This window comes from Ascidiella aspersa, chromosome 2 (genome assembly GCF_963924565.1).
Source record: "Ascidiella aspersa chromosome 2, kaAscAspe10.2, whole genome shotgun sequence".
NCBI lineage: Eukaryota > Metazoa > Chordata > Ascidiacea > Phlebobranchia > Ascidiidae > Ascidiella > Ascidiella aspersa.
In genome coordinates, this window is record NC_139448.1 from 17370709 (window position 1) to 17383679 (window position 12971).

Below are 12971 nucleotides of genomic sequence, written 5' to 3' on the forward strand. Positions count from 1 at the left end.
TTCAACTGTCAGCGTTTTGTTTTCTTCAGTAGTATGTGCAAGTTATTGTGTCTGCGTTTTCAGCCTGCAATAACTTATGTAATTGCTGGATTACAAGTACCAACTGGATATTTTGCTTTTAGCTAAATAACGTACAGTAGACTATTCAGACATAGAGTTCAGTTTTTGTTTTTTATTACAAACGGTGTGTTGTTTGCAAGGGTGTTTCAATAGATGAGTTAAAGCTCAACTGAGTCGACCAAAAATAAAAATTATATTTGACAATGTGGAAAGAAAGCGAATTTAGCAGCAAACGCGACGACGACAGTGCGATTGGTGATTCGCCCAATAATTCGGCCGGCGAAGAGAGCTTGAATTCCCGGCGAAAGTCGTCGACGTCGGACGAAGCAGAAGAAGACCTGGCTTTCAGTCATCTAAATGCTAAACTAGGAACGAAAGTTCCTTCGTGCTTGCTACATAACGCAGAAGTGAGCCTACAAAGCTGCGTTAAAATTAATGGACAGAACACGCCGAACAAGGTTACCAGAAGCAAAAGAATTATTAAAGTTATGCCGGCTAGTGTGATGCTTACAAAATCCAACAGCAACGGTAACATTAAAACTGTGGAGAGTAAACGCAACTCGGATACCTCTTCTACCGAAGTGTTTCAAGCCAAGCTCAAGCACCTGTTTTTCGAAATGGTAAGTACGGTATATTCAATTAAATAGATATATTTGTTAGACTTTTGCAAACCTCGACTAGGTTATTAGAGAGGTTACTAAAACGAGTTACTAGGTAGTAGTCAGCGGCCAGTTTGCCAGGCCTACATTTTTTCCATCTAAAATATTGCACCGATCGTACGACATAGATTGATACTGCCCCCAAATATCACTGGCGATGTTGTCCTATCTGCCCTATTTCGTGATGGAATTAAATTATCACGTTATATGATTTGTAATTTTTTACGAACATGTCATTATTTATGATTAGAATAACGCGGCATGCCGGCATGTGTATGCAGATGTTGAATTATTAAAGCTTAGTTAAATCCGTGCCGATCCAAGGAAACCATGGTGACACTAACCAGTTTGGCTTCAACGAGCCAATACGTACAATCGTGCATCAATTGTTGTTTTTTCGTGTTTAACAGCCGACAAATTACTCTAGTTTGCCAACTTCGCATTGTTCTAAAAATTGCACTCATTATCAGAAAAGTTTTTTTTTGTTCAAATATAAGCTAGGACAAACTGTTGCCATTATATAAGTTTTGTATAATTTAGCACCCTAACATTTATTGTACAATAAAAATGTAACAACTAATTACTATAATCTAAAATAAAAAAACGGAGATAGACCAATCACAGTACTGATTAGTGATTACATGCTAGAGATTTGTGCTTTACTGTTATTTTCACTAAAGATTCCAACAGGCAACGGTCATTGAAATTGTTATTCTTGTATTAAATCATTGTTTTACATTTATATAAGTACTCTGCTCTGGGTATGTGACAATAACTATTGTTGGTAAAATGAACTCGACTGCTGCCACTGTTACAGCATAAATCGTCCAAATGTCGAATCGCTTTCTTATTTTCCCGGCTCCCTTTAAAAGTCCTGATCCACGATTAACCTATTTCGTCTTTGGCCCGCAATTTCGTTGAGCGGAGGGCGGTTTTATCAAGGAAAGAGGTCGAGCACGAAAACCGCTTTCACGGCAATCGTTGTGATGTGTGTATCTAGATCGAACGAACTTTTCACCTTTCGTAACACACGACTTCGAAAACCTCGCTTACAATACACCTGCTGCTGCTGTCTGCAGTTCGATACATTCACAATTCACCTTTACTGCCCTCGTTGTATGCGATTTGAAATCTGAGACTTGACGTGTTTGCGCCACAAGGCGTCAATGTTATGATGCTTTGTTGAGAATGTAAATGCTTGTCATGCTGTTTAAAATGGTTTCCATCCCAAATTATAATTAGCTTTATCGAAATATAAGTCATCTGACCTTTTACTTTTGAACAAGGTCTGTTGCTACTTAGACTCGATTTTCATACAACGATTCATATGTAGGCTACTGATACATGTTCAAGGTGTGTTGTGACATAACAATCTTCGTGTAGCTGCATTCAGATTTTCAACGTAATGTTTGCACGCGAAACCCTGACAAAACGTAGCATACTGCTAACCCTGCAGGCAGAACAGCATACAAAGGTCGCCTCGTGTTAGGGGCGGCTATTGATGGTGTCATTTGTTGAGATAACGTCGTCTCGGTCCAATACCCACAGCCTGCGATATATGGGCACTAGGCCGCATAGAAGCAGATGTTTGATCGGCCATGACTGAGTTGTGAAGACTGCTAATTCCAACCCCGCAGTGCCGGGGTTAGTTGCAGGGGACCATGATACAACTATTTGAGATTTCAACCCTAAACATCCTGCCACTAATGATGTTATTCAAAAAGATTGTGTTACATTTTATAATCAAAAATGTGTTTTTGCACACCGCATAAAAACATGTTTAATTCAATGCGATACCCTTAGATGCATAAACGATTGTAAACAATTCCATGATGTATCAATGTTGGTCAAACTGCCGATCTCCGTTTCTTTTACTTTTTACTCCCGCGCTGCTATCAGTTGCTTGGAAGCGAGGCTTGGCGCTAATGACGTCACAATGGAAACCGGAGCTGGGCAGGGCATCGCTGAAGGACGCTTGCGTGCCATCCCTGTTGATTTCTACGCACCGTTGACGGTGACACACCTGGCTACACCTCAAGTCGTCTATTATTTTATTTGCCTTCGATGCGCGTCCTTACCTGAACCCAGGTATAGCTTTAGACACCAGCATTGGATGGCGGTTATTTTAGAACTGGTTGTGGTTTGACGTCATGTGCTACTTGGCGTGTTTTGCCGCATGGGATTCCAGACCAGTGACACAACTTCACTTTGCAACACTTGATTGAAAGTCCTCAGAATGATAAGCTAAAATTGCATCAGCCTACATATCACATTTGCATGGGGTATCTTGGTAGATTTAAAACGTTAAAAATAATTTTGATTATTGTGGAAATTCGTGATGTTTTGTCTTACGACTAGCATTGTTATTTGTCCAAAGACATTGTGCATTTAACTACACTTGGAAAAAAGTCAATCGCGTTTAGGTATGATAATACTTCGGCCCGTTCAGCGCTTCTTTCGTGCGTTTTGAAATGTTAGAGCTTGGTCGCTTGATCGTTTAAACATTTGCCGCTCCTTGTAATCCCCTTTAGATGGTCGCCAGCTTACAGGGAACGCCACTTAAGCGAAACCCTTACAGCAACACAGCCATCTAGCCATGCAACGATTACCAATCTTTATGGAAACTGCCAAAGTCGCCAACACAGTGATTGGAAAGTCGTTCCGTCGCTTGCAATTCAACTGACCTGGACCTGCCGTCGCGCAGGCGCCTCACAGTCTAAAAAAATGTTGTACTGCTGCATTAGCAAACGTACTTCGTTGGGTGGTGAAATCAGGTTGTCACAACAACATTAGGAAAGCACCTCGATGCGGCAAATTTGTTTTTAAAAGGGCGAATTGGAAAATATGCTCTATTTTAAATCCACAGGTAGTTCTTATAAACATATATACCACTGGTAATTACCTTTTAGTGATTCTGCACCAGTTGTACAAGCAACCCGAACGTCCCGTAATTTTAATAACTAGAATGGGCACCGTGTTGCGAAAACGGAACTTGGCTACATTTCGTATACTAGCTCAACTGAATAAATCCCCTAAAATAGTGGACAATGAAAGCGCGGGACTAGACGTTGCTAAACCGCACACCCCCCGTCCGTCCGCGATTGATCCAGGAATTCAAGCTTTATGACGTAACAAATGCGAAATGGTTCTGGCGCTCTCGGCTCACTCCCACAGCTTCTATTGTTTGCCAAAAAGATCGGAGATCGTAAAAGCGCGCCGAGAAATTGCATTACGTCATTGCTTATTTTCCCATTTTTTCCAGACTGGCGTTTTTCATTTTTGCTGGCTTTGTTGTAGCATTAAATGTTGCGTTAATAAGTAAAGGTCTTAAGAAAACCTTTGGTCTTACTAAATTAGAATTGTATTTACAATAAATTGGGCAAGTTTTAATTATTTGATAAGGTGGCACCATTTTAAATAACCTTTTGGCTTTTTTTTTGAACAACATTTTCGGATAAACTAAAATAACATTTTGTTTTCTGTTGGGTGCACTGATTTTTAGTACATCTCGTGGTGCATTTAATCAAGTATAATTTTATGTTTTTAACTGATAAAGCGCTGCTTCTAACAATCTTTGGCTGAATTATTTCCTTATGTGATCAAGGTAATCTCATTCATCTGTGTTTGTCCATGATATGTTAAATCATTTGTAAACACACACATACACATCATGGTATACCTTATGAGCAGAATCGCCCCTATTGCTATTTGCACGAATTAATTGGGTTGTTGGCGTAGACGTTAAGTGCAATTCGCTGATTTGCTGACTGTAGAGCCGAAATAAATACCGATATTGGCAGAATTAAGTCGTAAAGAAAACTTCTTTCCGCTTTAACGTTGAATTTGCAGCTAAAATGTTAAGCGTGTTTCTGTTGGTTATGTGTTCATCCATAAATGGCAGAATATTGAAACAATCCGGCTGTGTTGCCCCACTCACAATTCACCTTCTCGTTATACGCAATTCATATATACGTTTCGTACTTTGTATAACTTTATTTTTCGCGTGTTTGATGATTAATTATGAAAAAATCCATTTTGTCTGACTTCTGACATCATGTTCTAATCTAGCGCTCCATTTAATCCCTTGTGAAGGCAAGCCGGCTTTGTGGCATTGATTTATTGGATTCGCAATTAAGTTTGACCTTGCGAGGAAGAAGAGACCATTGCGATGTCATGAACTGGTTTCGGGCAAAAGCGGAAGACCTTGTTTGTTGGAAGGCTCTAACTGAACGACAAAAGAGCGCTCTTATTTAAACGTAAACAAGGACAGCCTATTTACGATTCGTTTAAAGATTACTCCTCGTGGTTAAATTTTGTGAAGTACGCCAATTTAATGCTTGCATTTGTAGGAGTTACCTCGCTGTGCCTTAGAGATTTGCGATTTTATAAATTTGATGAATCGGGTAAATGTACCATCAAGTTTCACAGCATCATTATTCGCAACCAATTCTTCCCAAAGCTACTCACGTTTTCAGTAACTAGCTCCAGCACTTTTTCCCTTTCTCCGGAACATCATTAAACGATTCAAGGAACAGAAGTGCGCATTGTGGCAAAGGCTTTCTGGAAGCCGTGCCATCTGCCAAGTGCCAGGTCAGCGATCGGTTCCTGTAACAAGTATTCTTGACTTCCGTCGTTTCGGGTCAGGCGTGAGTCAAACGAGTCTGGTAGGCCCTCGGTTCAAAGCTCGTATTTACTTAGTGTTTGCGTCCCTAGTTAAGTTTGATTGATTTGTTGCACTTGGCAGTCATTCGATTGAATGCTCCACAGCAGATTAAATGATTTTGATTTTATACCACAATTATTTTATTTTTCATTTGATCACTATTCTGCATGACAATTTTGATTAGAGAATTTTCATTTTACTTTAACTGACAACATTTTACGTTGACTGTAAAAAAAAAAAAAAAAAAAAAAAAAAAAACGCGCAAAAAAAGTGTTATCATAAGGCAGTGGTTCTCAACCGGGCACCCTGGTGTGACATTTCTAATGCTCAAGGATACCGATAGGTATTTAACCATCTGATTTTTGCTCAATTGGTAAGCTTCTTGATACAACTTTTTGTGTACGATTAGATACAATAATATCAAATGATATTTTCTGTTTTAAGTTAATTGTGTTGCTCCAATTCCATTTATAGTGACATTTCAGTAAAATACTCAACGAAAATTCCAGCCGGGGTGCCGAAAATCTGTTTATTATTTTTGAGGGGTGCCGTAAGCTATAAAAGGTTGAGAATCACTGTCATAAGGTAATAATGTTTGTTGTTAATTGGCCACAGGAAAATATCCCCCTGCAATCTCCTAAACTCTCCTCTGTTACTGCTCTAGATGCCAGAACTGTGTGATTACAATGGAAACTTGAGCACTGATGAGTGGCAAGTTGTGTTTACTTTTAGCACTACTTGCGTCGCGTGTACTTGTCGGTCGGGTTCGCCATGTGCGGCGATGACACGCTTTTCAGCTTTTTTAATGGCAAAGCATGTTTCGTTCCCGCGCAAACAAAAATGGTGCGAATATTTCGAGGAGAGGGAAAACTTTGCGCTTGAGCGGACGTCAAGCGTTTCGCGAAGAACGCCCTTCTCTGCGGACCAAAAAAGTCCCGCCCACTGACGATTGAGGCCACCAGTATATCACATGGGCCCCTCTCTGTGGTCGTTGCCCCTATGCAGCCTGTTAGTACTCACGGTGACTGGGCAATGCCCTCAGCTCGGCGGCGGTCGGACTGATAGCGAGAGTGCACTCGACACAAACGCGCCAGCAACCCTTTTCACGCTCAGCTCCCTGAAAATCTTTTCGAGAGGACCAGTACAGTCGACCAGCACAGCAGTAAGATTGAACGGCTAAAACTACTGGCTATACTTTTTACCCCTTTTTAGGTGTTGTTTTATTAACTTTGGATCCGGGATACAAGTTTAAATTTGGTGGAAATTGTGTACAGTTGATTGTTTGTCATTACACAGTAAGAACTATTAGAAATTGTTATCATACAGTTTCAATCAAAAGTGATTCCACTAAGTTTTGGCCAACGATTTCTTTTAACATTGGCTGTAGGACTTTTTTTAACATTGGCTGTAATGGGCTATAATTAACCACTAACAGGTCATTTGTCATTTCCATGGTATATATTAGTGCTCAAAAATTGATTTTTTTTACTTTTAACGCTGGCCCCAAATATTTTTTTGAAGGGGTGGACCAAAATTTTTTTAGAGATGACGTCATAAATTGATGTCATAAACAAGAAACCTGCTATTTTCAGTCCAATAATTGTGAACCGAGGTTACAGGTAGGCTAATTGTGAACCGAGGTTATAGGTAGGCTATTTTTTGGTATTTTTGTTAGGAGTTTCTTTGATAATACTTACATATCGTACCACAGAGCATTGTTTTGTTATGGCATGGGATCCTCTCACCTGAAGTTATCATTTTGATGACTATGCAAGTGTTTTGAAGTAAATACATTAACTGGTCGGGAAAACGCCAAACGTACTAGTTTGATGTGTAGCCTATTTAGTGTTTACTCAAACATAAGATATGCTGGCAGTACAAAGAGGACCTTTGGCAATGGCTTATTTCAGCCTTTCTCCATACTTATATATTTGCATGGCTGTTATATTCTCCGCCCTCGAACCTGGATTAATGAAATTACAATCTCACGAGACTCCCCCTCCCCCCAGAAGCCGCCTTTATACGCATAAATAATTGAGCGGCCTCAATGAAGCGCCAGAAGCGATGAGATGTCGCTTTGCAAGTCCGTGTCAATGCACTGGATCGCGTGCCACGCCATGATTGTCAAAGTTCAATATTGACACACATTAGCGTTCCGCCTCTAGAGCCGCACTGTCGTTTATACACATTAGCCTGGTTTTGTCGGGTCGTTCGGGTCTCAGTAATTTTAGCACGTGTCTGGGTTAATTTGCTGCAGTGCTAATGACTAATTGTCACCTTGACTTCGATAAAGAGATTCTTCCTTCCAATAGGCCTGCATATTTACTTACGTCGGGTTGGTTAGAATTCTCTACCGTCAAACCATACCATAGCATGGTGAGTGCAGCTTTAAGTGAATAAAAGGCGTTTTACTTTCGGCGAATGTTAAAGTTTGGTATACCATCGCCTTTCCCTTTTTGGCATTGAGTGTCTGTTAAGAAGACAGCGACTCGTATGGATTTAGTAACACCAACCTGTCAATATAGCACTCGTAATTTTCGCTCATCGCCGTTATTCGAGCCTAATTTCCACTCTGGCGCTCGGACGCTCGTGAACCTTGGTTTCCAGGACGTCTTTGAAAATATCAAGTGGTGACCACGTCTGAAGGTACAACGGCAAATTACATGTATGAGACCCAAAGGCACCAGAATCAGAACAAATCAGCACGATTATGGGCCGCGTTGACTTATTAAAATTCCTTTATCAGACTGCCCACTTTCGGCGACTATTTATCGCTTCGCCACACGCAGAATTGCCTGGAAAGATTCAGACGGACGTAAGGTGGCACCGGAAGTCGCTGCTACAACAATCGAGACAGGAAATTGACTTAGTCGGTGCCAGGGCCTGTATTGCTTTGCTTACCTTTTCAACAAAGCCCTGAAGTGGAGACGGTCGTTTTCGCTTTTGAGTGCTCGGCCACCAAAAGTTAAAGAGCGTTAGCGATCCGAGTGCGCGTAAACAAGTGTAAGTGATGACGTAGCAGCCTCGAGAGCAGTCCAATTTAACACATTCCAGTTGTACTGTATTCCCGCTATATTTATTTTACGCTTAAGGTGCGTAATGCAAAGCGTGTTTGACGTTTCAACATCGTTGTTAGCGAACGCTTTTTTAAATGTCAGTTTATCGTTTCTGACGTTTAACCCCATAAATGTAGTACTCCTAGTTTAAATAAGCATCGCATGTTTAGGTACATTGCCGAACTGTGTAACAATTTTAAACGTATGAAACACGGCCCAGTCCCAAGCAAAAATGTTGTTGATTACTACTTGCGGCTAGCACCGCGATGGACTTATAGATATTTTTGTTGTTATCGATCGGCATGCCAGATAAGGTTGTCGCACTGGATAAGATTTGGAAAAGGAACTTAACGCGTTCCTCTGTAATGGGGTTGTCCAAATATAGATTCTCTTCGCCTATCGCCGCACAATTCTGCCCAACAGTTTTGTACCCGCGTCTCCGCTGCACTGCAAATTGCGCTGAGAAATGAAATTATACCTTGCGAATCGTGTATGGCCAACTGACCGCTTATGTCGACCCAATTCGTAGACAAACACACGCGGTGACTCGGTTTGTTCGGTTTGGTACACAAAGGTTAAGTCATGGAAAATACGGGTGACGAATGAACAGACAAATCGTCCCAATTAATATGAAAAACCCTAAACGACACTCATCAACTTAAATGCACCGCTAACAACTTTGTGTTCGCACAGTAAGTGTACTTGCTGTGAAACAAAAGCAAGAGAATTTGTTACAGTCGCCGCTCTAGTTGTGATCTTTTCTACTGGGGAATGCTTGAACCTCGACATTTTACTGACGATTAGGCTCTAAGTCTAGGCGTTTACTCTATTTGTTTAGCATTTTTACACACCAATTAATACATCACTGGTAGTGTAGACATGCGATATATACCGTTGAGGTATGTTGCTGTTTTTCGCATTTAAATTCTGGTGGTCCAGGGATTCGCATTGTTTGTTGTTGTACTACCAGCCTATACATATAACATTGCTGACCCCCAGCAGATAGGCTACGATTAAAGGCATATCGTAAAGCTACAGTAAAACTGTCTTTAACTGTTATTTGCTCCACCAGCAACGAAGTTGAGTCACTGTATATATGTTTTATTTATACAACATGTACTTGATAGTTGCTTAGCAAATAGTTGGTCTAAATTGAAAAAACCTGCTTACCCACGAAAATAACTTTAAGTAAGATGATTATATATTTTTTTATAAAACAAATTAAAACATTAGGGTGTATATGTGGTGACATCTTCGGTTTAACGACAAGGCTAGATACGTTTTTCAATAACGCCCCAAACTGACCCAGTAAAGTTTATTCACTTTGCGTGGGCGTTTGTGTCAATTCTCCGTCCTACTGTAGACTTTTGATAGCAGCTAACATACAGAGTTTACAGACACAGGTATGCACCGTAAACCGTTCTATATAGCTTGTTGTCAGTACATTGTTACAACAACACGCCATAAAAACGTATTGTCGGCCCCCGCATCGTTTCGTCGTTTGATCGTCTGAACACCGATTTCCGCGCTATGTATTAGCTACTTCTAAAAGTGCAGATTTCAACGAGCGTATCTGCCTTCCTTTATTGCTCCAGTCAAACCACCTCTCTATTGCGTTGCAGTGGAGCATATCAATCGTCTGGCAGTTGTCTTGTGTTCTTGCCAAGTTGTGTAACCTTACGTGACCAGACACCATGTACATACATATCGCGACCTCATTGCTGACTAGCAAAGCTCGCGTGCCTCTACTAGTCATAAAACAGGGTCTAGAAATGCCGAACGAATTCCTCGTTGACGAGATTGTCTTTATGGCCTCTTTATTGGTTTAGTGTTTGTGCGACGTTTATTTATTAACACTTATTTTTCTCCATTGTGTTGAAAAGTCCTCTTGTTGGTTTGTTGCAGTGGTTCTAAAACTTGATTACTTGGATAACCCCTTTGCATTTTCGTGAGTGGTGGCCAGTGGACATGCAGCAAACAGACCATAGCATTATTTTTTTGTTGTGTGTGGCATTTATAATTAATAAGGATACTTACCTTTGGAAACGCTAGCCCGACACCATGACTTCTCCTGTTGAAATGTATTATTTATGCATAAAATCAATAACCTTATGCGAGTTTCCACACACAACCATACTTTTCTAAACAAATCCAGAACAGGCGGTGAAATAATAAATTGTTTGGGTAGTGTAATAGGTTTGGAAAATAAATAAGTAACCAGAGGGCCAATAATTCGACATTTTAGTGCTTTATATTTTGAATATTACAATGAACTAGCCTAAACATGCAGCTTCTGGCCCAAATAGTGTGGATTGTGTTTCGTTGTAGTACTAACACTCAGGTCTATCATTCAACAAGCTGGAATTTTCCTTAACAAACTGTTTTGACTGAGATTTTTTTTTTATTTTGACAGAAACAACTTCGCGAGCTCGACAGCGACATCCTGCGGAAGTTCGTGCGCCTTAACGATCGCATCGACGAAATGCGCTGGCACCTCGAGCAAAAGGAAACCGACCTCAAGCGGAACATGGAGGGCGAAAGTGGCGTAAACATAGAAGCCGACGTCGACGTCACGACCTTGTCGCGTCACTCGCCCTGGGAAGACGCTCTTCGGAGACTGTCCGAAGACGAAGTGGAAGTGGAAGAGGAAGACGATGACGAAGAAGACATTAAGTTCATTGCTCCTGTTACCATGGCCACGACCTCGTATGCTTCTCTCACGTCGGCAAGGAGCGGTCGGCCCGGCATGGAAAATAATCGTTCCGGATTTGGAGGGCACCATAAGAAACATTCGAGTTCGACCACCTCGACGAGCAAGTCATTCGCAAATCCAACCTACGGCCACGTGGACGTCAGAGGTCACGTTACTCAGGAGCGCCCAAGCATGCTTCAGCCGGGGGCAATCTCCGCCAACGCCGAGAAGCAAAATTACTACAGGTGGGTGGATTTTATCAGGGCTTGAGATATTCCGGGAACCATCTAACTTAGGATTGTTTGACATATACCTTCAAGTTTTTTGTGCAACCTAGACAAAGACATTTTTACTTATCATTCTGGAAAAACAACTGATAGATAATCACATATGACGTAGTGTAACATCGTTTGATCGTATTAAGTCTAAACATAATGTTAAAATATATATTTATTATAAAATATACAGACATAAATTGCTTTATATCCATGGCATATATCCACTTTACTTTTATTTTTACCAAAAACAACCTAATATTATTTCTTTAGACGTTCTAAACGACTTCAACAAAATCTAAGATAATTAATTGTATGACTCCGTCGTGTATTTGAAACGCTTGTTTTTACACCACAGGACGAAACCGCTTCGACCGAATTCCACCGACCAAACGCACAATCATGCTCAGGTTGGCATGCAACGCTCCCAGTCTGCTTCCAACGCCGCTAAAAAATATAACCCACTGCCCCAACACCAGGCCCGTTCGTTTCACTCGTCAGAGTCGGCCTTCCGCCCAGTCAACGAAAACCAAGTGGCTCACCATCAACGAGCACCCAGCGATCGAAGTTTTGAAGCACGTCATCCGAAAGATGGCAGCAGGCGAGTGTCAGACTTTCAGAAAGCGCGCGACTACCAGAACCTGATCGATCTGTCACGCGTACGTGGCGCCGTAAGCCAGGTATCAATGAAGCCCCGTTCGCGCACTTCCACCTCGTCGCTCGCCTCGACTGTCTCCTCGGCGTCGTCCGGCGCGTCCTTGCGCTCCCCCACGCGGCCAAATTCGTCGCGGAGTACGAGCAGCAAGTGGGCGCGCTTTGGAATCGGCAAAGGCAAAGGCGCCCCCGGGCCAATCGAGCAACCTCCACAGACGAAGACTACCAACGGCGAAAGTGCTAGCACCGGTAGCAATGGCTTCCTTTCCAAGCGATCGAGTCTTTCAAGACGTCATGGTGACGTCATTGCACGTAATCAAAGCGTCATTGCTGTGTCCTACAAGCGTCGAACCGCCAACGACTCTGTCTACAACTGGATTCAAAGTCAGCAGGACGACGTCACTTATTTATAATTTTTTTCTATTCTAATCCACTCACCGCCTTGAGCCACAATAAACAGTACTTTACGCTATAATTGTCGCTGTTGTAGTTGTTGGTATTGCTTGTTTACGATATATCACCCTTTCCGCCTTTTTAGTTTCCCGTATTCGTCGCCACCTGCGTTATTACTAGTGCCATTTGATGATTTTCACGCCATCCCTTCTTGTTTTTTGTGCATAATAGACACCAAACGTTTATGTTATATTATTATTTAGTGACGCTGTCAATGCATTAATCCTATTTTTTATGTCGAATACATCTCCCTACTACATGTGACCTGGTTAATTGCTCGTTGTAGTTTATCCAAAGTTAGGATAAAGCATGTTTTTTCTAAAAAAACATAGTTTACGAAATACACCAATCAGATGGACAGGATAATTACTTAAGTATGCCAGTATTAGTGTATAAAAAATACGATAAATGAACAAAAGTGTTTTTATGTTGCAAGGGCAAGCAATAGTGGTGAAACAG

General features: G+C 41.4%; 1 protein-coding gene across 1 annotated transcript; it reads left to right on the forward strand.

Annotated features, from left to right (window-relative positions):
* Positions 1-12771, forward strand: LOC146164090 (uncharacterized). The gene is made up of 3 exons (XM_083382127.1): positions 1-680; positions 10852-11375; positions 11764-12771. The coding sequence occupies exons 1-3, from the start codon at positions 264-266 to the stop codon at positions 12470-12472; spliced, it is 1650 nt and encodes a 549-aa protein (XP_083238253.1). The 5' UTR covers positions 1-263; the 3' UTR covers positions 12473-12771.
* Positions 12772-12971: the final 200 nt, after the last annotated feature.

Excerpts from the sequence above, each read along its gene's own strand:
- LOC146164090 (XM_083382127.1), top strand. The coding sequence starts at position 264 with ATGTGGAAAGAAAGCGAATTTAGCAGCAAACGCGACGACGACAGTGCG. Across the intron at positions 681-10,851 it reads AGCACCTGTTTTTCGAAATG|AAACAACTTCGCGAGCTCGA; the intron begins GTAAGTACGGTA and ends TTATTTTGACAG. Across the intron at positions 11,376-11,763 it reads GAGAAGCAAAATTACTACAG|GACGAAACCGCTTCGACCGA; the intron begins GTGGGTGGATTT and ends TTTACACCACAG.